This window comes from Halyomorpha halys, unplaced genomic scaffold, assembly GCF_000696795.3.
Source record: "Halyomorpha halys isolate HHAL.00 unplaced genomic scaffold, Hhal_1.1 Scaffold326.1, whole genome shotgun sequence".
Taxonomy (NCBI): Eukaryota; Metazoa; Arthropoda; class Insecta; order Hemiptera; family Pentatomidae; genus Halyomorpha; species Halyomorpha halys.
Window position 1 is genome coordinate 1,003,722 of NW_027106117.1, and position 26,855 is coordinate 1,030,576.

Genomic DNA, 26,855 nt, shown 5'->3' on the forward strand with positions numbered 1-26,855 from the left:
ATTTATTATACAAAAAATTACTAAAATTAAATAATTTAAAATAATAATATATCCCGTATTTTATTTTCTACTCCTTATCCGTTTTCTTTTCATTACCATCATCATTTAAACCATTTTAATTTGTTACTTAGTTTTTTTATTGTTAAGTCTGATAATATCGATTAAGGTAATTTATTTGTATGCAATTTATATGTTTGTGCGGTTTTATTTTGTATGTATTATTCTCCCAGCTTCCTTAAATCTAAAGGGCACAATATTGAAAACATAGAAATATATAAATAAAAGAAAGATGGTCAGGGTGGCGGTCAAAAAAAGAACAAATAGCTTATAACTATTTTATTTTTAATTTTTCTTCTTTTATTTAAATTTTTACGGTCATTTTTACGCCACTCGGGCAGTAAATTCTGTTTCAAATTTTCTATAAAACAAACCAGGGATTTTTTTAAACATCTCAGAAGAGATGCCAAGAATATGCTTCTTATTTCTAGTGTTCACTCGATAAATTCGGAATAAGCTTTGGCGAAAGTATAAAAAGTTGAAAAATATTTTTGAAAGGTATTGAACCAATATATCCGAAAGAAAGCAATTAACTCAGTGTTAAAATAGTCTATTTAATCTAAATTTAGGCTCATAGACTCATTAGTACCTTTCTTCTAATTATAGTTCCATTCTACGCTTTCTAATTTCTAAAATAACTTAAATGAATGATTCATCTACCCAAAATGCAAACAGTACTCTTATTTTTATAATGGAATAGTATATAATTATTCGTAAGTTAAAATAATTAACAAATCTATAATTCTTTTTTTCGGTTGGTTTTTATGGATCACCAACATATCACGTTCAGATTCTCAAAAACAAAAAATTGTATGAAACTGTAATTACATATTTAACACAAGTATATACCAGTAAAAATCGATTGAACGAGAATCCAACTTTATAGAATTTATTTTTCACATTTTTAAAATTTTCTCAAAACCGGCCCTAAAGATGTAGATTAAACTCGATATATCAAGTTATCTCCAATATCAGCTAGTTATTGTCCTCAATGAAATAGTTTTACAGGCTTTTAGTACCGAATTATAAAAAAATCTTCTCCTGAAGATCCTTTAATTTTGTTTATTAAAAATAATTAACCATTTAGGATTGTTGAAAGCAAATAAGAACTATGAAGAATTTGGATACTCAACTAAAGAAGAAAAATGGAGAAATAAAGACAGCAGTTTTGACTGGAAATTTGGAAACGGCCGAGCGTGTCCGATCTCCCTTGATCGTATTTATATGTACACAACTTTGTTATATTTTACTAAAATTTTGTATTCATGGAATATTCGAAACCCTAAAATAAGAATGTTTACAGCAACTAATGAATAAAAATTTATTGTTTAAAATTATCGTCTTCCAGGATGGTAAGTGAAAGTTGCGGTAATATTTCTCCATGGCTATGAAAATTCACTTTTATGTTTTGTTTTTTTAATATAATCATATATATTGAGTTTCAAAACTTTTCGTTTTTGAGCTAGTCTGTTCACATATACAAACAAACACACACCAATATATGAGACTGGGTTATTTTGAGTGTGGGGACCTCAAAACATCTATTTCCATCGAAAACTGGAATTCGAAATTTTTCACGATTATAATACTCCCTCTTATTATTCATTCCATAAATCGGTCAGTGAAAGTAAAAAATAGTAAAACAAATTTGATTCGTTTAGACAGGCTGTTTGTTGGCTGTTTGGGAACCTCTAAATCATAGAAAAACAATTCTCTTATAGAATATAATCGAGAAAAAATTTGAATAAACTTCAAATACTGGATAAACATTACTCAATATTCAATTGCTCTTGAGTTATATTATGATGCTCTCACTTAAAACTATCTCATCGGGATTCCCCATGAAATCATAAGATAAATAAGCCATGGTTTATCATTGGTTGCACAAATATAAATTACTGGCATATAAAAGAATGATAATATTCTTTTCACAATATCTCACTGAATGCATCGGTTTATTTGTAACATCAGGTAAGGGCTTTTAACAATAGTGGATAAATAGTACATATCTTCTTTTGTAGAAATGCAAGGGACAGATGGAAACTTTTTTTTACAGTAATGTAGAATGTATTATATTATTTATTTTTTTGTCTAAGCTTATAAATTTTTTATTCAGGAGATCTTAGTTCATTCAATTGTCCTAAAAGATATATATTTAGAGTAAAAAGTAGTGGTAACTGACATATCTCCAGGAGTGGTAAATTAATAATAATAATAATAATAACAAAAAAATTGCATTATATGAAGCATCGATTAAATTATTTAAACGACATAGAGATTTAACAACAAAACAATTGGTACCTAAAGCACCTCTGTTAGACAATGAGTAAACTGCCCTTTTCTCATGGAAACCATTTAATATTTCTACTTAATTTTATTGCTCAAAAGTGCTAAATTTATAACAAGAAGTTAACTTCTGAACTGAAAATTCATAATGCGGCTTATTTATAGAATTCTAATTCATCAACAAAATTTCAATAGCGCCAAGACAATAATCACATTTATAAAAGTTTAATTTCTTGTTTTGATTCCACCGTTTTTTCCTAAATTCTTTTTCGCCCTGTCAGCAACTTTCTTAATTTCCGACACTAGGAGGATTACCGGTGAAGTATATTAATATCAGTGGTATTATCCATTCATAAAATGGTTTCCATACAACCCGGTGCCATTCCGTGGTTTTTTTTAGCAGTAATTCATCAATAAGACCCTTGACATTGTGGCTTAGATAAATAAAATAAACGATTCTTAAATCTTTAAAAAAATACTAAAATATTTGTTGGTTTTCAAGGGGATTGAGGTTGGTTAACAGTATGTTTCACTGTTTTGGTTATAATACAGAATTTCGTGTTGATACATTGAACAATTTGTGATAAAAATATTTTTGAAGTGCCAGTACACTTTTTTTTTTTTTTTATTACATAAGCAATCAACAGTAATGGCGGAGTATGCCCTGTGCAGATTGAAAGTGCTCTTTCCGAAGCTTCGGATAGCACGGAGTCAATAAAAATAAAAAATTAATTTTTTTTTTTAATTTTGTCTTTAATATTGTGAAGGTTCTATCTAGATATTAATAGAACTAATATTGTCAGGTTTTCTCTAAATATGAGGGAATATACGTATTGATTTTTGATATATATTTTGATAAAACAATGAAAATCATTTCAGTTTTTACTATTAATGCAGGAACATGTCTGAGAGTGGGATCAACAAAATCTATTATTGTATCAGATAGATTTTCGAAATTAAATTAAAAACAAAAATTTTTATTATCGTTATTTAAAATAATCAAAAATGAGTTAACTTAGCGAGGTAATTTTTTTCTAAACAGCACTTCATTATTAATTATGAAAAAAATAAGTTGTTTTTTTCCTAAATCTAATTATACTTCACAATAATAAATTATTTAGACACTACTTAAGAACTATGACTTTTTCTGATCAAAAATGAAATAATTTATTTATACAAAAACAAAGCATCAGATGAGAAAAAATATTAATGGTCAGTTCATTGTTTTTATTAGTCCCTATTTCTATAAAATTAATTTGATTAGTATGTGGATAAAAAACATACTTAAATACTACCTACTTTATTAAAAATATGACTATATCAATAGAATAAAGACGAAAAAATATTTATAAAATGTCATATTCTAAACTGTTAGAGAAATTCGAAACAGAAAACGGAACTTGATTTTTCCGAAGTTCATTTTATTGTCTTTTTTTTCTTTTTAAATTCATATAAATGATAATAATAGAAATCATGGGAAATTCAAATTGAAAATAAAACAATCAATAGTTCATAGTTTTATTAAAAAATGTTTTTTTGAATCCGATTTAACCGGGATAAATTAAATCTCAAATGTTAATCAACAGTTATTTTTTTCCATAAAAAATATGTCTAATATTTACTCTGAAAAGCTAAGAGTGCGAATAATTATTTAAACACCGTATCTGGAATAAATTCTGGTTAATTAATTGATACATTTATGCGCATAAAATACACACAAATTTATTGTAAACTCATGTAATGCATTCCATATTATTATATGTTGTTTTCTTTTACCTTAGAAAAAAAAACTTTCATGCAATTTATTTATTTTATTTTATACCGATTAAGTTTTGGTAATTAATATTTATTACATTTTGAAAAAGCTGGAGCCTGGAGTAGAAAGGGAGGGGATGGTGGGAGGTTGAACCAGCTGGAAGGCTTTAGTCGCTTCCAAGGGTCCTTTGGTCGAGCATTGATCTGCTCAGGAATAAACTCCGGTTTCTTTCTTGATTTTATCGTTTCATTACATTCGTTAATTATTTGTTTTATATAATTATGTTTAGATTATTAGCCAAAATCAGCTAAACAAGTGATGAAAGTGAGTTTTGAGAAGAACTTTGTATTTTTATAGTGCCCGAATTCAGCTCTTGTTCCTGATCACGTAGTAAGTTGTAATATATCAAATCAGATAATTATTTTCAATTGATATTCTATCTTTAATTTACTATCAATATGCAGATTTACCATTTTATTATAAATTTGGAAAGGTAATTTCAAAGCAGCATGTTTTAATTATAATGTTCCTTATATAAATTATAAAACAAAATATAATGCATAAAATCGTTAGAAGTTAATAGTTATTTTCTTTACTCAAATTAAAAGAAATCTTAAGCAGTAGTTGTTTCAGTAATTAACTATGAAAATTATAAAATTCAGGAATATTTAAATAATTATTTATAAAATATGTAAGACTTTGAATTTGACATTTCATTATTATTAGATTCATTTATATAGTAATATAAAAGTTATAAAAAATGTAACTTTTTTATTTTAAATATTACATAAATAAGTAAATTTGAACGATTAAAACATTAGATTTGAATTACTAAATATGGTAATAAATATGAAGAATTTATGAAATAGGAAGACGGAGAAATAGAAGGTTTAATTTTGAGAGAAGTTACTAATTTTTAGTAATTTAAACTAGTTTTATAAACTTAATTTATTTCTGTTTAATTTCTTGTGTGTGTATATATATATTATGAATAGATTCTTATATCAATAATAACTCTTGCCCTTGAACGTAACAGGGCACAGTATTATTTTCTCAATAAAAATCTTTAAAAAAAAAAAAAATTAAATTTCACATAAAGATAATACGCAGTTGTACAAAATGACCTTTGAACTAAAACAATTCTAGATTAATTGCATTTTGAATGAATCATGATTTACTCTGAACAAATTATTTTACTTTACATTTTAATATTACTATATGGTACGTATTACAAAATAAATAAATTTTTCCTCACATGCACCTCCAATTTGTACGTAATTTTAATGACTTACCAATACAAACGCTTTATTTTTGTTTAATAATTTGAATTATAAATAGTTTTAGAAGGTTAAACGAGTGTTACCAACGGTTGAACACGTGACTAAAGCTTTCCACTTTTAATAACCTGAAGATCCCGAAAAGGAAAATACATTTAAATAATCAAACAACTGAGGGTTCTTCTGGTTGAATTATAATGTGGTATTATTCTTAAAGTTTAAGAATCATACAATGTGCATTATGTACCTCCAACATTTTAGGTTCATATGTAAATCTTAATCGATTAAAAAAAAAATCATTTATATGATTTAAATGAAATATAGTCTAGCATTTATTGGCCAATAAATAAAAAATATTAGTTATTTATTAATAATAAGTTTGGTCAGATTTTACTTTTTCACTAAATCTAATCAATTGAGATACGTTTTATAGCTTTAATGATAAATGAAATCGCTATTATTAAAATTTACAGTTTAATGAGATTAAATTCTCTTTTAAACCTTATGAATAAAGCCTTATTAATTATGATTAAAATCTTTTATTAAGTGAATTTCTCCCAGATTGAATAACCATGATAACAAAACCTTCTTTCTAAAAATAACGGCGTGTCTACTTTAAATAAGTATTAGTAATAATTGAATTTTTTTTTAAACTTTTTAATTTATATATTTCCACTGATCAAGGGAGAATTGGTTTAAACAAGCGTTTACCCTCCGTACTAGAAATTGGCGCCCGGAAATTTGCTAATAAACTTAACTGCTCCAGTATCTTGGCCATTCCTTCCTATCCGCCTCACCCCCTGTGGGTTTTAATCACATAATATAAACATAATTATTAACTATACACACACGCACATATATATGCGTTTTCCTAATGGGCTGCTTAATTGAGAACGGGCTTCTATTTTTGTAGTATCAAAGAAAAATGGAAAAAGTCAATTGCAAATTATATCTTCCTAATCTCTCCACTTAATACACGAACTACGTAGAGTTTCTTTAATCTCAAAGATAACCCGCGGTGCCAGCGTGAAATATGTTGACTTATTGATTTCACGATAAGCGTTTTTGGAGAGTATATTAACAAGCCCTCCAAAGTAGACTAGACCATAGCCAAATATTTACCTAATCCAGCGCGAAGGGCCATAACGTTTTTCTGAAACTAAAGTTTCAAGAAGGTAATATGACTACTTAAGTAATCTTGTAATTAACAAATACTATTTAATAGTGGCTTTGTAATTTGTCTTGAAATTATTTATGAAAGAAAATTATGAAAAATTATCGTATTTCGAGAACTTCAATTAAAAAAAAATCTTTTATATGCAAGTTCTACTGTATAAAAGTTCTCCCCAGAAAATTTTTTAAATAAATTTTATAGTAAAATTTGTGTTTATAATTTCGTTCTTTGTCTTATATTTGTGTACTGTGTTTAGTTAAGGTATAAGACATAATACTTCATACCAATGAAAAGGCTTTAATGCCTTTTTTAAATACTGCTGTTTCCGTAGTTCATTTCATTTAGAGTTTGAAACCCTGCTAGAAAAAATAAAAAAAAATATATATATATATATTAAAAATAAATATATATGTATATATATTTTTTTATAAGGAAAGAGTGTACTAATGGTTTAATTAATTTTAAAAAATCTACAGTTTCACTATTAAAAATCATATACACGATATATTTTTTTAAGAGTAATTAATGATATACCTTTAAAAAAAAATTTAAGCTTTATTTTAGTGTTATAGTTTTAGTTTTGATGGCAACAGAACGGTTTCTTAACACCTGTAAGGAAAGAATTGTTTCAAAAACATAAATGAAATGGGAGAGGCATTTCTTTGAGGTATTAAAAAATATTTGAAATGAATACAAGTTCCAAATATTCGTCACTCAGCGTCTGTCAACAAATGCACGTGTTCTCAATCAAAGAACGCTTACTGAAAAAACTTCCATCATTCATTATATTATAAGCCACTCACTTCAAGTGGGCATAGCTAAACCATGTTTAATAATTAGAAAGATTATTTTTATCGAAATTAACTATTAGTATTGTCAGATTCTACGATCTGCTTTATTTATAGATAGTAAGTAAATTTGATAAATGTAACCATATATACCAAATTAAGAGAAGATAAATAAATATAATAAAAATAGGGATACTACAGGAAGAAGGGGAACTACAGACCAATCTTGTATTTGACCAATCCAATGCTTCCTCTTTTAACAGCGTTAGTGGTACTGAAAGTCAGTGGAGGCTTAATGCCAGTATCACCGAACATTATTAGCTTTAATTTTACTAACTTTGATTAGTTAATCACCTATTAACAGATTTTTTTTTCACCAACTTTGACTTGCCCATTCAATAATCATAGTTAGCCAATAGTTCTTGAAGCCTCGATTAAATCCTTAAAGAATGTTAAAGTGTTATCTTACTTTTGACTAATTATAACTAAATCGTTCATGTCCGATTCCTCAACTAAAGCTTACCTATGGCTTGATCCCACATTTGATTATTTCTGGATATATCGCTTTAGTTTTGTATGCAAAAAATCAAGGAAAATAGGTATAATTCCTTCTAAAGTAAATTTATTATTAGATAAAGAATTACTACAACTCTTCAATTTTCTTCCTAAAAACAAATTTTACTGATTAAGAAATAATCTCTTCGAAACTTAGGATGAATATAAATTTAAATTTTGTAAAAGTATAGGTTCTCGATTTGATAGGCATTGCTAATATTGAGAATTTAGCATTTCTTTACAACTTAAATATGTCTAGTAAGCCATTTTGCCAGTTATTGATAACCTCGAGGGAGTCTCCGACAAATTCAAGGACACAATATTATTAGATATAAATATATACCGTGTAGAATCATTCTAGCTTTAACGGTATTTAAAATGTTTGAGGAAGACATATGAGGATGTAAACAAAACCGATTTCAACAAAATTAAATATTTTCATAAGGTTATCGGTGCCGTTGACTGCAGACTTGTTCACTCAGCCTTCTCGTTGGAAGACCACATTACTGTTTCGAAATCGAAAAGGGTGTTTCAGGTTGAATTAAAATTGGATAAAGTCAGAATTCAACCTTTTTCAACCCTAGCTAGGATTAAAAATTATTTGGAGCTTCTCGGTCCAAAATTAATTTTTTTTATTATTTATTTATTTAATGTGATTTACAACTGTACAAGTAATCAATACAATAAGTAAATATGTTGTATGTTTCATTTACACTTGAAAATCTTGGGAAAGAACCACTCATTGGTGGTACTTCAAACATTAATTTAAATTATAAGGTCCCGTTAGGTGGGCTAGGTTTATTAATGGGTTAGGATGGGTAAGGAGTTTGGAATGAAAAGACGCATATCTGTTTTGGGCTAAATCTCCAACGAATGGGATGTTAAGGTCTTTGTGGATGAGTTTATTTGTAACATAATAAGGAGCTTCAAGGATTTTGGATTATAAGGATTGGATGCGGGAGGAATTTGATGGCTTGGTAGAGCCCAAGAGCTCAATTCCATATGTCCAAATTGGTCTGATTATCGTAGTGTATACTAATTTTTTGTAGTGAATGGGAAGTTAAGAGCGTTTGTCAAGTAGGTATTTTAGCAATTGGAATCTACGAGCAGTTTCTTGTCGTTTCAGTCTTGTGTGAAATTTAAGTTAAGTTAGTTAATATAAAAATTTAATATAATTTAATTTCTTGTTTGAGACATGTTTGTTTATCAATCATAATAAAAATTATCCATATAGTTTTAACGTGTTTATTTTGTTATAAACGCCTACGTTTCCTATCTCATTTTTTTTCGAACCAAGTCATTATAGCTCCAGTTTGAGAATGACGAGATTGGCCGAAACGTAGAAGTTATAAGAAAATAAACATGTTGATACTATATGGATTTATTAATCTATTTATCTGTTTGTTCTAATTTATTTATTCATTTATATGTTTTTGTAAATTAATGTATTAGTTTTTTTAAATGTATTTGATTTTTTTTTTTTTTAGTAAACTGTTCTACTTGTTTTGTTTCTGCTCTATTTATACATTACTATCTATTGATGATTTCTGCCAATTTGCTTTATTGATCAAAATGTTGTTGCGGATCACTAGAGGGGACAGGTTTGAAGGATTGAAACAGGGGGGATAATGTATTGGACAATTTGGTAAATTGTTATTTGGCGTTGTGCTAGAAGGGGGAAAACAAATATATGTTTATAGTAAAAAAAAAATTTTTTTTTGTTAAGAAATAAAAAAGTATTTTAAGTGAATTTTATTAAGTTTATTGATAATTATCGTTTGAAAAATGGAAAATGCTAATGTATTGTAGTGTATATATGTCAAATTATGGATTAATGGGTATGCTGTGTTTTAAAGCAATCCTATGTATTTGGATAGCATGGCCAAATAAACCATTTCTCTCTAATTGAAACTCAACTTTAAACGAGGTTTTTCCTGCAATGGGCCCCCTAGTGAAAGTAAATAATCTAGAATACAAACTTTTTATCATAGCTGAGAAAGTCAAATAAATCACGATTGAATTGACGGATTGATGATTTTATGGTAATGAGTTTTAACCAGTGCCTCCTGATTTAAGTCCTTTTATACTGTTTATTTATTTTGTGCGATAATTATCAATCCACAAAATAGATTTGAATGTCATTTTGGTGATAAGATAATGAAAATATTCAGCAATTGCCTTCAGTAACACAAGGCCATGAGGTGATCGCGGCTGTCCAGACACCAATTTTTACCATGATTATTAATTAAGTAAGTTCTTTACTTTCTGTACATTTTCTTTTATGATTGATTAGTTTGTGATAAATTGTCAATAAATGGAGTAATATCATAGAATCTGATAAAAAACGTGATACAATTTTAAAAATTGAAATGGAATTTTAATGGGATTTCAATAATCTTTATATGTTTCTTAAAATGAAAACAATGTTTAGAAAAAAATATACAAATGAATATAACTTTTTAATTTAGTTTTAATATCTTAGAAATTTTTATTTAACATTTACTTTTAGTAGGTTTTTTAGATAACAATAGCTTTCAGTTTCCTGCTAAATATTCAATCAGTTTAACAAAAGTAAAGAATACATTATTTTAATACATAAAACATACATGTATTACAATAATTTGCAACAATATGCATTTCTATAATTATGTGTTTGTCATGTAAAATAATTTTGTCTCCGTTTTATAGGATTTCATTTCTTTTAATATTTATTCATCGTTTCGTTATAAATAATATTATTTAAATCAAATTCATCAATACAATGTAATCAATCATAATGATATTTATAAATTTTGATTTTCGCGTTATTATTTTTAAAAATATAATTTAACTTTCTCATGAGTTAATTAATTACGGCCTTTAATACTGAGAAAAAATCAAATGCATGAGGTTGAATTATTATTTCGAAAAATATATAATTGTTGCAATGAATATTTATGCATATACATGTATTAAGTTATTAATAGAGATGTCAGTGGTTCTGCTGAAAGCTACTGTTACCTAAATTGAGATAATAAAAAAATTAAGAATGAGATTGTTTGACGTATTCAACTTGAATTAAAGAGTTAACAAACTACATAAAACTGAGTAAATAAATTTTTAAAACAGAACATTGATTAGATCATCTGATCCATTGAATATTTCCTGATAACCCAGCAATCATTTTTGTATGCTGCATCCGTTGGAATATAATATAAATTTTCAAATCGACCACATGGTATAATTTGCTTTTATAAACTTTTCCTGTGAAGAGATCTGTACTTAAACGCTTATGTTACCCAATATGTTGATAATATTTCTCTGAAATTTCAAATCTAGATATTTATTTTAAAACTGGATGAAACTAAATAATTTTTTTTAAAATTATTTATTTAATGTAATTTACAACTGTACAAAATAATACAATAGGTAAATATGTAGTATGTTTCATATACACTTGAAAATCTTGGGAAGGAACCACCCATTGGTGGTACTTCAAACATTAATTTAAATTAGAAGGTCCCGTGGCCATCTTCTTTTCAGACGCCTCGGAGGATTATCAGGGATTGTTAAGGATGAATGATTAAGAATTAATGGGTTAGGATGGTTAAGGAGTTTGGAATGAAAAGACGCATATCTGTTTTGGGCCAAATCTGCAACGAATGAGTTTATTTGTGACGTAATAAGCAGCATCAAGGATTTTACGTAGGATTTTGGATTGTAACGATTGGATGGGGGAAGAATTTGATGGTTTGGTGGAGCCCCAGAGCTCAATTCCATATGTCCAAATTGGTCTGATTATTGTAGTGTATACTAATTTTTTGTAGTGAATGGGAAGTTTAGAGCGTTTGTCATGTAAGTGTTGTAGCAATCGGAATCTATGAGCAGTTCCTTGTCGTTTCAGCCTTGTGTGTGGATTCCAAGTAAGTCTCTTCTATATAATTTAAATTTTTTTTTTTATTATTTGGAAATGAATAAATTCCAGATTATATTTTAAGGATTCTCTAAACTTTAGGTGCAAAATCATACCTTAAGCGATTCTATCTATCTGTAAGTATTTTTCATGATAGTACAGCTTTGATATAAAGTCCATCAATAATTGTTTATAATTTGCGATTTAAATATCACTCTAAAATGAACATTTACACTTCAGAAAACATACTGAGGTATATTTAAATTAAAGAAATCTAATAAACTAAAACAAATCGATTTGAGAGCTACCATTATTCGTTATCTATCTTGTGACTTAACATTTATTCAGATAATGGTCGACTCTGGTTTAAATGTTGTTTCATTTCAGTTCTCAAACTATTAATTTAGTTGGATCAGAATTGGTCATCTGTAATGAATGTGTTTTTGACGCAACTGAAGCGGGTCATGGTAAATTAAATGCCTTTGATCTTTCATAAAATGATCAAGTAGGCTGTTGATTGTCCGAGTTCTGTTCGATTCGATTTGGATCGCTTTCAATGAATCGATTTCAACCATCATCTGAAATCTTATTGCTCAACAGCTCGGCCCACGGCTGAAGCCATGCGCCTTACATTTCAAAATGAACCTATTTTCGCTTTAAAAAAAATTTAATAAAATCCCACATTTTTAAAAACCTGTTGCTTTAAAAAATAATTAAATTTATTGTTATCAATCTGATATTATTATACTATTATATCTGAAATAACTACAAAATTCGAAACCTGTTTTTGTCAAATTCAAGAAATTTTACTCAATATATATTAGTGATAGCAAAATTAAATTTGAATGATAATTATAAAAAAAAAAAAAAATATCAGGTGAAAAAATTAAATAATATAATAAAGACAAATTAAAAAGAATGAAAGTGATTTTAATTATTTTTTAATGTGCGCTACAGGGAGGTAAAATAGTAAGTCTCACAGGTTGCTGGTTACCACGTGTTCCTACCCCCCAGCAGTCCTGATTTATTTTTGTCACGTTGCGTACACGTGGTACTTTTAATGTCAAATTTTAGATTTTAGAAATCCTTACAGGTTTAAAGTACAAAGTTGATACTAGCTTTATTCCTATTTTTTTAGAATCCTGAGAATTAAAATAAATAATCTGATTCAACACTCGGGGTATAAAATCCATTATTTCATTTCAAGTCTAAAAGTACCGGATGAAAAAATCTTTTTTTTATCCCTAACTAAATAAATAGTTAATCTTTTGTTTCTTAATAAAGCTCTCAGAATCATTAAAAAAAAATATCGAATATAAATATATCGATACTATATATTTCATATTTACAGAAAAAAAGTAAATGATAGAAAAATTAGTAAATTGAAAAAATAAAAACACTGAATTTAAAAATAATTTAAACTAAATTTAATAGAAATAAAAATGAAATGTATGTATATTTTATGATTAATACATAAAATACCGGATGGAGAAAAGGATAAAGTACCAGATAAATCTATAATAAACTACATCAGAGCCCTATTCTATATTTCCATTTTAATAAATATTTACCTTTTAATCATAATACAAATTTTAATGATTTCTTGAGAAATTAAACTTAAATATTTTTTTGATTCTCGATTTTTTATTTAATAACATGATTTTGTCGTTTACAAAAATTATCTTCCGTGAAATCTGATAATCCTATTGGACGAAACATGAAAATCCTAGCTTGATAAGATTTTTTTCCGTAATTCTTTGAATGAAAATATGAAACTTAAAATTGCATTGAAATAAGAATAATGTATATTACAGATTTTTTTTCGACTAGATATAATGAGCATTTAATAGACCTTCTCTAAGAGAGATTAGTCTTCAAGAACAAAAAACTCCAATATTACTATGGTATAGTATAACGCAAAAATTCTTTTTTACAGTGTTTAATGTATCACGAAACTGTTAAAAATCGGATGAGGCTTAATTCGAGACGTTTTTGTTACAATTTTAGATTTATTTATTTATTTTTATATCTATACTATATACCTAAATACACAAAGGCAAAAAATAAAAATTTTTAATATACATGATAAATCCTAGATTATTTTTAGGTTCCAACTATAGTGATTTAGACGGCATTTTAATTAAATATTGGTTTTAAATTTATAATTGAAATAATTTGAAAGCATTAACGTTATTATAGTTCGGTTGAAGAGGGAAGAGATTTTTTATGATATGTGAGGCAACCGTGTTTGATAAGCGGGTCAAGAACATTGCTTATCTAAAGCCATCGTATTTTACGATTCAGGGGAAAAGTACTATAGGTCATTGAAAAATTTCTATTGACCGTTTTATTTTAAATCTTTCTGAATGATATTTTATGAAAAAAAAATAATAAAAATTTCCACAATAATTTTTTTTTAATTTTTACTAGAAATATTGACATCTGATAATTAAAAAAAAACAACTGTTTAACTACTGTTGTGGAATAACGATTAATATTTATGGTTAAATATAACAGTTTATTTACTAATAATATTACTGAATATACACATACATTTACCCATTCAAACAACAAATTATTATTATTTTTTACTTAACATAAATTTAAAAGATTTAAGTAAATATATTTTAATTTAAATTACTCACGCTTCCTTTGTAGTCAATAACTACTCCATTGTAAACATCTGGGCCATTTGGTTTGTTGATGATGGTTCCTTTTTTAGGATTTCTAAAAGAATGAAAATAAATTGTATTAGTTTTTTCCTTGTATAAAATCTATATAAAATAAAAAATACTATAACCTATGAAGGGTCTTTGTATGGATTATGATTTCTTGGGCAACGGTATGGAAAGAAGTGATGTAATCAGTACAGCCAGGTTATTTACTTAGGAGATATAAGATATTCATTATTATGAATTATTTAGGTTATAATAAATCAATAGGTGTTCCAACTTGTTTATTACCAAAGAGTTCTTTGAATAAATAATTTAAATTTTATCCATTATAGTGTCAAAAACATTTCATTTTCTTTACAAGTCTGACGTTTCGGCCAATTCAGTGATCCTAAGGGACAATCTGAATAAAATTTTTGAACTAAATAATTTAAAAACACAACTTCGTGCAGGCTATTCTTCCCAGGCCATTTCAACAATTTCTGTAATTAGTCAATTTTTACAGTAGAACAAAAATTTAAATTCTTTATCAGAGTCTCTTATTTGTTACAATTTATCAAAAAAATCTATAAATTTTAACAAATAGGTGACTGTGATAAAGAATTTTAATTTTTGTCTTATCGTGAAAATTGACTAATTAGAGAAATTGTTGAAATTACCTGAGCAGAATATCCTGCATGAAATTATGTTTTTAAATTATTTAGTTTAAAAATTATATTAAGATTGTCCCTGAGGATGGCCGAATTGGCCGAAATGTCGGACTTGTAAATAAAATAAAATTTTTTTGACACTATAATGGATAAAATTAAAAAAAAAACATTAACTAGTCACAAGAAAGTATTTATTATTATAAATAAAAAAAGTTCCTTATTAACAGGTCATAATAACTAATAACATTTAATATGAATGTCAGTGTTTACATTTCATTGATTAAGTAGTTGGAACACCTAATGATATATTATAACCTAAATAATTCATAACAATAAGGATTTTCAGACGTGAATATGTTCTAAATTAAGCTATAAAGGGCATTCCTTCATAGGGAGTTTTTTTTTTTTTCGTTTTTGTTTTGAGATTTTTAATTCATATTTTTAGTTAGGACACTTAACCCTAAATTTATATAACATCCTTCTATTTTTATTTTTTTTTTTTACAGTGTTATACGTTCAATAATAATTTAAATTCTCTTTTTTTTATCCTTTAAATCATTCGTTGCGGAATCTAACTATGGAATCCTCAGACCATATTCTGATTTTATTTCTTAATAAATGCCCTTTCCTTCTTCGAGTTAAATGGTCTCAGAAAAGGCCTAATATAAACTAGTAAATAGAAATCCTCAGTTATAACATTTTTTGGAGGAAGGTTTTCAAGTAACCATAGGGTTTCTAACGTTTGATGGGCTAAGGAGACTAAGGATCGGCGAATCTTTGATAATAATATTAAACTTAATAAAGATCATCCTTAATGTACTTTTCAGTCGATTGATGTTGAAAATTTTATTATTTTAAACATTACAGAAATTAAAAAAAACAACAGTAAATAGCCTCTTGGATGTAGAAATTAAGTTCCGTTAATAAGAGAGAAAAAAAGAATCGAACAACGTAAGAAATCTCAAAACTTTTATTCTTTTCCACTGTATTATCGTAATCAGCCTATCATATCATAAATGAGTACTTCAAGCAATTATCAAGGGCCATAAAGGAATTTAATAGCAATACAAGAATACATTATGAACGTAGCGGCTGAATCAATAAAAACAAGATTCCACACTTCTGCAAAACGTCACATTCCAGAAGTGATAAATTCAAAATAAATACAACGTATGTCAAAAGGGTCATATATCCCATTTGTATCCATTTTTATTCGTTTATTAATTTACTGGCGGATTGTATTATATATAAGAGCTAATACAACGCTCTTCTTACAACCAGAGATCATAAAAAAAAATTCTGTACCGCTCTAACCCATGGAGTGTCAAGTGTAAGAAAGTACTGTTACTATACCAACGGTTATGAAAGGAGGTGATTTGGTCCGAATTATGCTCGACTGCCAGATTTTTGTTTGTGGACCTCGGAACTTACAGGGTTGACTTACGGCTACAGTAATAGAATAAATAATTATCTGTCACAGCCGGTTTCGAACCCGGATCCTTGGAGTTAATAGCACAGTGCCATACCCACAGTGATTGAAGGAATAAAATAATTTTTTCTTGCTATTTTTCTTTTAATTTAGTTGGAAATTAACAGTATTCGATAAAACGATTATAGCTTAGTTTGACTACTAATTTATTGTTTTTGCTTTTTTTAAAATGAAATTTAACAATTTATCTACTAGATCGTTTTTATGGGATATAAACACGAAACAATATTTAAAAAAGAAATCATTAAATTACTTTTTGTCTCAATCTTGGCAGGTTTTCTTATATCCCTAATAACAATGCCTTATTAGATTTTGTCGGAAGATAGTCCGATCAGTCAATAAAGGTACCAAAATAGATTTTTATAATATTTATTAAGATCAGTAAGGCATTTAAAAGATTTGAATATTCAACAAAGTAATGTTACTTCATTTATCCTTATGCCAAGAATAGGGCAAATGATTTGACCATTATTACGTTTTGCCTCCAAGTTGAAAAACCGTAATATTTAGGAATAAAATAGTTACCAATAAAAAAATAATAATAAAAAATGCGCAACCCTGATGGTACTAGGAATACAAAATATTTTTCTTGGAGATATTTATCTAATTTTCGAATCGATGGGGTGTCTCCTGAAAAAAAGAAATACTTCATGTTTTAATCATATTATCTTATACTGTTATAAGGAAATTGAACTTTCTGAATTTATTAAAACTCAATTGCCGTGAGCTGGACAGAAGTAAATACAAAACAAAAAATAAATCTGAAAATTAAAACATGTGGAAAAGATGGCCTTTTATTATTACTGTAAGTATTCAGTAATAATGAACAAAAATAAGTGTAACTTTTTTTATTTGTAACGACGTTTCGGCCTAAATTTCAGGCTTCTATCAGGAGTGATGACTGCGTGCGAATTTTCCGCTATAATGCATGACTCGGCACATAGAAATAAGTTTCATTTTTTTGTTATTACTATACTGACCGCACCCTTATCCCTTCTCCCCCCCCCCTCCCAATCCTCTTTTTTTATATTGAAGTTAAAGTAAATAATAAACGCATCATTATGAAAAATAAAACATTTAATATTGATAATACTAGCATTTTGATTGAAATTATTTACTTTGTATTTATTAAAATACTCTAGTAGATCTGGTTCATTCAAGGGTAGTAGATTATTTGATAGTAAAAAAATTCTTAACTGGAAATGTGTCAAAGTCATAAACAATTCTTTTACAGAATTGAAATTGTTTTGAAACGAACTTTCAGGAATTTATTTATATTTTTAAAAATATAACAAAACTTCCTAAAAAAAAGAGGATTTAAAATTTAATTTTTATTAATTAAAATTTAAGGCAGGCGATTCTCTGATATAATTTCAAGTAATTACTAGAACGTTAAAAAAAAAAAATCATTTATTACTACTTTATAGTTATAGTTAGAGTCCATCTCTAGGAGTAGTTTTTAAACAGTCAAGTGCAGCTGCTAAACGATATAACTGTTGTAAAACAACAGACTGCTATAGTAGCTGCCTGACCATCATTAGGACTGTTTCATTCATAACAATAATAGTAAGTTAACAAGTTTCAACTCAATGAAATTTCATTCGAACTTGGAAAGATGTAAATCTGCAATTATTTTTTTAAATATTGTTTTAAAACATGAACAGTCATTTACTACTAAAAGAAAATAAATATAAATAAATAATAATGCCATCTTGGAATTAGACTACTAAGACGTTAAATAACTAGTGGTTTGTAACATATATTAAGCTATTGCTATGCTTTTGTCCTTTGCTTTATCGATCAGGGAAAGGAATTGCATTGTTTTTTCAGCAATGAAGAATTGTTGTTGTTGTTGTTGTTTATTGCTGTTCAACGTCCTTGTGTACTCCAACTAAGGAAGGACAGCTTATCCTGCAGGTTAACAACCGATTCTATACAGTGAGAAGGTTGTGAATTACTCTGAGGATTCGCAAACACGCCTCCAACTGTTTGATTTATATGCTAACCAGTTTAATAATTTATTCCTGAATGATTTATATTTAGATAAGATGAAATCTGCAATGCCTGATTGACTTCAATAAATATAATATATACTACCCGTCAAAAGTTTATGACTACCAGTTCTCATATGTAAAATTCGTGCCGGGATTATACCTCCACATTTCCAATCTAATCTTATTTGTTTTTTGTTTTATTCTTAATATCTATTTATAAGCCAATTTATGATTGCTTTATATTTAGACCAAGTTAAATCTGAAACGCTACATTAAATTTACTGAATATAATATATGAAACTGGCCAAAAGATTAGTATCACCAATATTCTTGTGTAACAGATGGGGCCGTAATTATACTTCCACATTTTTAATATCAAATTATATTTTGTTTTAAATGCATTTCCTAAATATAATTCTATTTTAAAATAGTTGATATTTAGATAGGTTCAAATCTGCAACGCCATATTAACGTCACTAAATATAGTATAAATTACCGGTCAAAAGTTTAGTGTCTACCAGATTATTTGTGTCCACCTTCCACATTTTTCATATAAACTTATTTTTTGTAATTCCTATTTATGATTTTTTTATAATTACATAAGGTCAAATATGCAACGCCACAAAATATAATACATAATATCAATCAAATTTTGTGTATCTACCAGTTTTCACGTGTAAATGTCGTGCCGAAATTATACGTCCACATTTTTAATATAGGCATATTTTTTTTGTATTTCTTATTTATTATCCTACATTTCATATTTAGATAAGTTAAAATCTGCAACAGCACATTAATGTCATTAAATATTATATAGATTACGTAAAAAATGTATGTCCACCAGTTCTGATGTGTAAAAATCGTACCGAGATTCACTCCGACATTTTTAATGTAAATTTATTTTTTGTTTTATTTGTATTTCCTTTTTTTATAAGTTTATACAACAAGATATAATATCTTTTCCTGTATCATGTCAAGATTTTGAAGTTAATACTGTTGTTAATTATTTAGTTTAAATTATAAAAAAAAAAAAGTATGCAAGCAAAAGTGAATAAAATTTGTTTGTCGATTTCAGTCATTGATCATTTAATCATTCAGTCATCTTATAAATACCATTTCATATGGAAAATATTAAAAGTGAGTTAAAATATACCAGCTTACAAGTTTAAGGATTTGGTTTAATTTTTAATTAGATAAACAATAAAAAATGTTTGGGATCCCCAAGATTTCACCAGAAAACATCACCAGTTGAAGGTTAATTCTATATTTTTACTTTATTAATTGTATGAACTTTTGTTGTAATAAAGTTTCATTTGAAAAACTATTTCAGTTTCGTTTTATTTATTCCAAAATATACTGGATTGTCTCAACTATGAGTAGCCTCAAATTTTTGACCGGCAGCTTACATTTGACATTTTACAAAACGCAGAAATAGTTTTATACGAAATAAAAGTTGAATAGAGTTCGATAAATTTAGACTTAAATTCTTTAGCCAACCGTGAAAATACTTATTAAATTGATCTTGAATTTTTTTTTGGGAAATGCCTTTATCAACACTTCAACTTTTCGATTATTTTGATAATAAAAAACAATTATAAAAATGACTTAACAAAAGAGGAAGAACAGATGGATCCGTTATAGCTTTGATAGATTTTTTAATATTTGATGTTACCAATTTTGACCAAGGTTGACTTTTTAGTGCATTACTGGATTTTGGATATTTGTTAATAATTTAGAGTGTGACACAGCAAAATATTTTTAACAATATAACAGTATTTAATCGTATCATTACTCGAACATTACTGTCTCAAAAGTACATGAATTCGTATCATTTATTTATTTATTTTTTTTGGAAAATTAAGAAGAATATTATGACTTCATAATTTTCGTATTTGTGAAATTTTCGATAGTGTCAAAATTAAAAAAAAAATTGTTAATTTTTTAGAATGAGATGAAATTTTTAAGACGTTTTAGAAATTAAGAAAATGTTTAGTTGGAATCCTACAGCAAATTAAGATGTGTTAATTCTTCAAATGTTTATTTAATACCTGGAGAAAGTAACCAAAAGGATTTTTTAACTATGATAAGCACTAAAAAACTCGTAAATAATTTTATATATAGTCCTTTTACATTTGAATTTCTATTTATAATAGATTTCTTTTATAATAAATAAATTTCTATTCATAAATAATCTATTTGAATTTCTATAGGGCATCTCAATACACACATATGTGAATATTTTCAATTTGGTTATATAATTTATAAAAAGCTAGCTTAATTTGTTAAAACAATATTTATAAACTAAAACAAGAAACATATTAATGATCCACTACTTACTCTGAGTTGTTCGCAATGTCATCGTACATAAGGGTTATGATTTTCTCAGCCTTAACACCTTTTGCAATGAGGGATTGGTATGCATGACAGATATCAGCCTGGTAATATAAAATAAAATTAACATATAATTATAATTTTATCTTTATTGAAACTAAGCGAATAAACAATAATTTTATATATATATAATATTTGTATGTAAATAAGCGAATAAAAATAAAATACATTCAAAATAAACTTTGCATTACTTGAAGCCCTACTTTGCAGGGCTTCGTCAGGGGTAAATGAAAATATGATAAAAACATTTAGCCCTGACAACCCCCTGGAAAGTGGGGCGAAACGTTACTTAACATTTAATAATTTTTTTCTATTATTTTTTAGTAATTAGGGTACAATTGACCTCCAACCGGTCTATCATACTACAAAATTAACTTTAAATAGACGACTTTCAACCTCTAAGTTATTAGTTTCTCTAATCGTGCCTATTTATAAATGAAACGCATATGTAAATCTTGAAACGTATTGATTTCAATCAGGTTATTTTTTATTAAAACGAGATTCAGTGAGCAAACTCAATACTGAAAATTCGAAGAAGATACATCTTCCTTATTTGTAATCTCGACGTAACCACTCCACCAAGAAAATTAATTAATTCCGATAAATTACTCTTTATAATTAAAAAAAAAAAGACAAAAAATACACCAAAGATAATTTTTTTTATTTTATCTGTCAACAAACTTAATATAAACAATAAAACACACAACAGGCAATGCACAGGAAAATTGTATAGGTCCTATGCATGTTACCGAAATAATTTTTATCATCGCTATCTTACAAACTTTACAAAGTAGTGCTTTGAGCTATTTATTTATAAATTCATGCAATGCATTTGTTTATTTTATGCCTTGGCTTATTTTTTATCAGCCTATTCATATAGTTTGTATACACAATATAATGGAGGTACGTACAATATATTAATTTGGAACGTACTTAGGACAACATATAGAACAAATAAGGGATTTGTATTGTCTATGGTCAAAACTAACAGATTATTTCGAAAATCCAATATGACTTTCTTTGATACGTTACAGAAGAAAATTTAAGGAATAGGGGAATTATTTATTAAAATGTCAGAAATCCTTTTAATTTCCAATTAGGTTTTATAATTTTTTATAATTAATATTGAAATAAACTCTGAAATACCTGATGCCTGTAGTTATACCAGCCGTTAGAACCAGCAACTAGAACAGCCCAAGTATTTGGTCCAAATACGACGTCTTCGCTCAGAGCGAAGCTGAGCCCAGCTACCAAGCACAAGATGGACAAATATCCTGTGAAAATATTAAATATTATTGATAACGATTATAAGTTATGAATTGTATGAAATGACAAACTCATTTATAAATGAGTACAATAAATAAAAATTACGCTAAGGCAATAATCAAACGTTATATAAAATATCATATTTAAATTTATCCATATATATTTTTAGTGTCTTACTTGAATATAACCCTACTTATACACGATTCTGACTTATACTAATACTCAAATGAAAATACAATATGTTTTAAAAGTACATAGGTGTGTAGTTTCTCAAAATAAAAACTCTTCCTGGCGAGCTTTGCAGGACTTTTAAAATACAAGTGACTGCTATTCAATTAATATTGTAAAAAAAAATAAATAAATAACATTGAAAAATTTTCTCGATAATGATTTATATTCAGATATCAACTTCACTGCTCCAAAATATTTAAAAACAGGTTAAAGACATTCACGAAAGTCAAATTAAATCATAATTATTTAAAAATTTACTAAAAAAAAATCATATTATTATTAGTTGAGCACAACTACGAGGAAAAAAAATATCCTTGCTCGATAGCTTTTACTTAATTATTAGTTTTGATAATTAGGAACACATACATTTCCGTACTAACATTATCGCATATAAAACTTTTTTTCTTTTTTAATAATTTATTTATTGTTATTTACAACTTTATACAAATATATACAAGTAAATTTGCTGTAGGTGACACAGTGACATGATACAAACATGTGGAGAATCTACACACTGATAGACCTCCAACATATAAAACTTAAAAAAATTGCAATATTCATTTCGGCTGACTGATGAAAAAGTAGTCTAAGATAAGGGATGTATTAACTAAAATTAAAGTCAATATTACTTAGTTGTCAGAAAATATAATAGATATTGTTTAATTCTTAAATAGAGTATTTCTACTATATTATTAATTAGGCAAAAATATTTTAGTATTCTATGAATATAAAAATATATAACTTTTTATAATTAAAAAAATTAATTAATTAAAAAAGGTAATGATTTCCTAAATTATAGGGGTGATAGTAAAATATAATAATGGTTTTCGTCCAAATTTAATATTTTTCTCTACAATCGGTAAAAATGGATCCAATAAACGTTTTAAGAATTGACATTCTATCAAAAGTGAAGTTCATATATCTTATTGATTTTTAATTTGTTTTTTGACGTTTTGGGGTCATATCCCCATTTTCAAAACATACCTTTTAAAAAAAATAATTACTATATGTAACACTACATACAATTTTTTTTAATTCCGATTTTATTTATTATTTTAAATAATTATCTAAAACTAACTACATTACATATTATTTCAATACATCATGTTCTGATAATGGAATTTTGCTTGGCAAATCGAAATTACAACAGACATACTAAATTTGGAAAGAAAATTATATCTTATTTTATTTTTAACAATGAATTTTATTGCACAGCATGATCAGTTGCTAAAAATTAAAAAGAAAAAGAAATTATTTTTCAAATGTGAATATTTATATGTACAATCATTCCGTTTTAAGTCTCCGAATATATTTATACACATTACTTCCCTACAATATTTTACTCATTCAATTGTAAATATTTTTAAAAATATAGTTGTCTATATTACTATTATTATTAACTTTTGCTTTTTCATGCATATAATGGCTCATGAAAGACGAGCAGAAAAAGAACCAAACAAAAAAACTAGTAATTAATATTTACCCAAATATACTAAAAATTTTTTTTTTATCTTTTAGCGCAATATTGTTATTTATTTTTTCTAACATACTATTACAAAATATTTAGTTATTTTACAACTGAGGAACAATTTATAATTTGAATTTGGCTATTTATCCGTTTGAAACCTGAATCATTGGCAATATCCTCACATTTCTAATTACGTGCTGATAATTTCTTTAATATCGAAAAGGATTAAAGAACAAGAAAGTTCACCAGTGGTTCCAACAAAACTGAGTCCACCAATCGACCACCTGCAAGGTCAGCCTTTGCACAATGCTCCCTTCTACGTCTTGGACGTATTCCGGTCTCTTTATTACAAAGCATCTTTACAATAACATTCTATTGCTAACTTATTTAATATAAATAAGCTATTCACATAAAATAGGTTGCTTGCAATGATCATAATAAAATTTATAAGTAAACACAATTCGATTATATTTATAAAATTCACGAAGATGAAAATCTATAGTTCCAAAGAGTTTTCATTTTAGATATCAGAGGAGTACTTAAGTTGCGTCCAATTTTTACGCATAGACAAGTATACTCATCCAGTTCCTAATCATTTTTCATAATAAATAATCTGAATTATATATCTAGAGTATAGTGAAAAGAGATCTGAAGAATTTTAGCTGTTAATTAATCAATTAATCTTAATGTTAAAAATATTTTAAACCAGTCCCATAGATTGATAATTGTAATCTCTTTTGTCATGAATCAATAACATAAGTTGAGGAATAAAATATAAAAAGACTAAAAATTGAAAGTTTCAATGCATACCTTTCATTTTCAAAAGACGAATACCTAAGTTAGACCGTCAGGATGTCCGGGATATATATATTCAGACTTGTATACACACTTGTTCGGCTATCAACAACAATCTAATCTTAATTGATTATTAGACAAACACTTAATGTAAGTTTAGCGATTTGTAATAATTAAGAGTCGAATGACTTTGTGCAATCGTGTCCCGTCACGATTCAGGCATAACATGATATCATTTTCAATCGTTGTTTGTTATATTTCAAGTGTTTTGATTGTTAAATAATCCGGATTTCGTCCTCAGACGATTTCCTGAAACCAATCACCTAAAATAAAAATATTTTTGTCAATCTTGGACTTATATGTAAAATAATTAGAATCCTTTCCTTCCCATTCCGCCCCCGTTATTCCATGGTAGGAGGTAGAGTTGGCTATCTTAACTTTAAAACATTAAATTTAATTATATTGAACAGTATTATAAAATTTCCCAAAACCAGTAATTGGCGGGAACCTGTCTATGTTTTAAAGGTATGGCAAGAAAGTCGGACGAGTGTTGGTTGATGTCCGGCAAAGGGTTCCCTCAACAAGGGATCTTCAAGCCCCCCCCCCCCCAAAAAAAATAAAATTCCGAAAGGAATCCTTCCAGGCAGTATCTACCTTTAAAATATTTACCAATAGTCAGTAGAGCAATGTTCGAAAAATAAAAAATTACTAATATCATTGTAAAACATTGTGAAATTGGCTAAAACATAAAAACAGCCTGAGAACATTAAATTCATTATAACATTATAAGTCTGAAAAATTTTATTGTTAAAGATAATATCATCAATAAATACTGTTCTGTTTCGAACTACACCCAAATAGAGCTCATTTTTCTTAACTACCTATTACCTATCAACTCTGTTTTATATTTTGGTAAAAAATAAACCCGAAAGAAAAAAAAATCCAAAACATTTAAAAAAAAAAAAAAAATAACTCATTTCACAGCCCTCGAAGATTGGTGTCGTATTTGGAGGATTAAGATAAATTCCAACAAATCACCTTTATCCTTCGTCGTAAACCTTCTGACTGACCTACTATGAAAAATAAATAAAATACAGGCCGTTTAGAAATAAAATACAAATCGATCCAAATAAAATACATATTGTTTATAATAGAATACTGATCATTTATTGTTGATATTTAAAATAAAATTTGTTTGGTCCTCTTATGTTTGTATCAATGGGTTGTTGTATGATTTCCCATTTCGGATATTAGCGAGTTCAAAGAATAAGGTCAAGATTAAAAGAAATTATGTTTTGATTTGTATTAGTATTCATGTAGTTTTTCTCAGAGCTATCTTATATATGAATCTTAGTTATTCATGTGAAGTATAGATGGTTGTTAACAATTCCAAGGCATTTTTCTAAGGAAGTTTTTTTAAATTGGTTGCATATAAGGATAGGAATATATACTACTTTAAAGTGTATCAATTTATTCCCAGAGGATAATCTTGATTTTTTATTAATATTGATACATTTTGTACATTATTATATAAGTTTAGATTAATGTGGTAGTTGAACAAAAGTTTAGTGTCTAACGTGACGCTTGCGTATTTTAGGGATTCGGCAAAATAGATATGTGTATCCTTTAGAACTATGTTCTCCGTTACTTCATTAAACTTCCTACATATAGGATCTTACACATGTTAGAGGTGAAAAGCATTCTTTTAGTAAGGAGCTCTTCGTTCCATTCCGTAACCTCCTGAAACTTTTCTGTGGAGTCCGCTATGAGAAATATTTCATCTGTACTTAAAAAAAAAGCTGGATCAGTTCAGGAAGAACGTTTCTTCGCTCAATATCAAAAATAGTTGCTATTTTGTCCATGCATTGTATGAATAAGGGGCCCTAGACCTGGGTTGATTCCTCTAGCTATGTTAAAATACCAAGGCAAATTCCTTTTGGGTCTTGGTATATGGACTAAATGCCTTCCACAAGAAGAAACGTTCTAATTCTAAGTGCCTCCTAGTAGAGGGAATATGGGCGAGCTGGCACACCGATTTGAGCAGCCAATCAGAAGCCAGCATTTTGATGACGTCACACATGGCGGGAGATTTGAATTCAAATATTCGGCTCGAC

General features: G+C 27.3%; 1 protein-coding gene and 1 long non-coding RNA gene across 2 annotated transcripts in view; one reads left to right on the forward strand and one right to left on the reverse strand.

Annotated features, from left to right (window-relative positions):
- The window catches only part of LOC106681316 (legumain), a 32,131-nt gene extending 7,237 nt beyond the window's left edge, over positions 1–24,894 (reverse strand). Inside the window, exons 1-4 of the mRNA XM_014421568.2 lie at positions 24,757–24,894; positions 22,128–22,255; positions 20,928–21,025; positions 14,431–14,512 (exon numbers count right to left, since the gene is read on the reverse strand). Of these exons, the coding sequence (XP_014277054.1) occupies positions 14,431–14,512; positions 20,928–21,025; positions 22,128–22,255; positions 24,757–24,763 (315 nt within the window). The 5' untranslated portion in view covers positions 24,764–24,894. The remainder of the gene's footprint in view (positions 1–14,430; positions 14,513–20,927; positions 21,026–22,127; positions 22,256–24,756) is intronic.
- Positions 3,827–9,643, forward strand: LOC136797351 (uncharacterized). Its single transcript, XR_010845179.1, has 2 exons — positions 3,827–4,489; positions 9,381–9,643. It is a non-coding gene; the product is annotated as an uncharacterized lncRNA (long non-coding RNA).
- Positions 24,895–26,855: the final 1,961 nt, after the last annotated feature.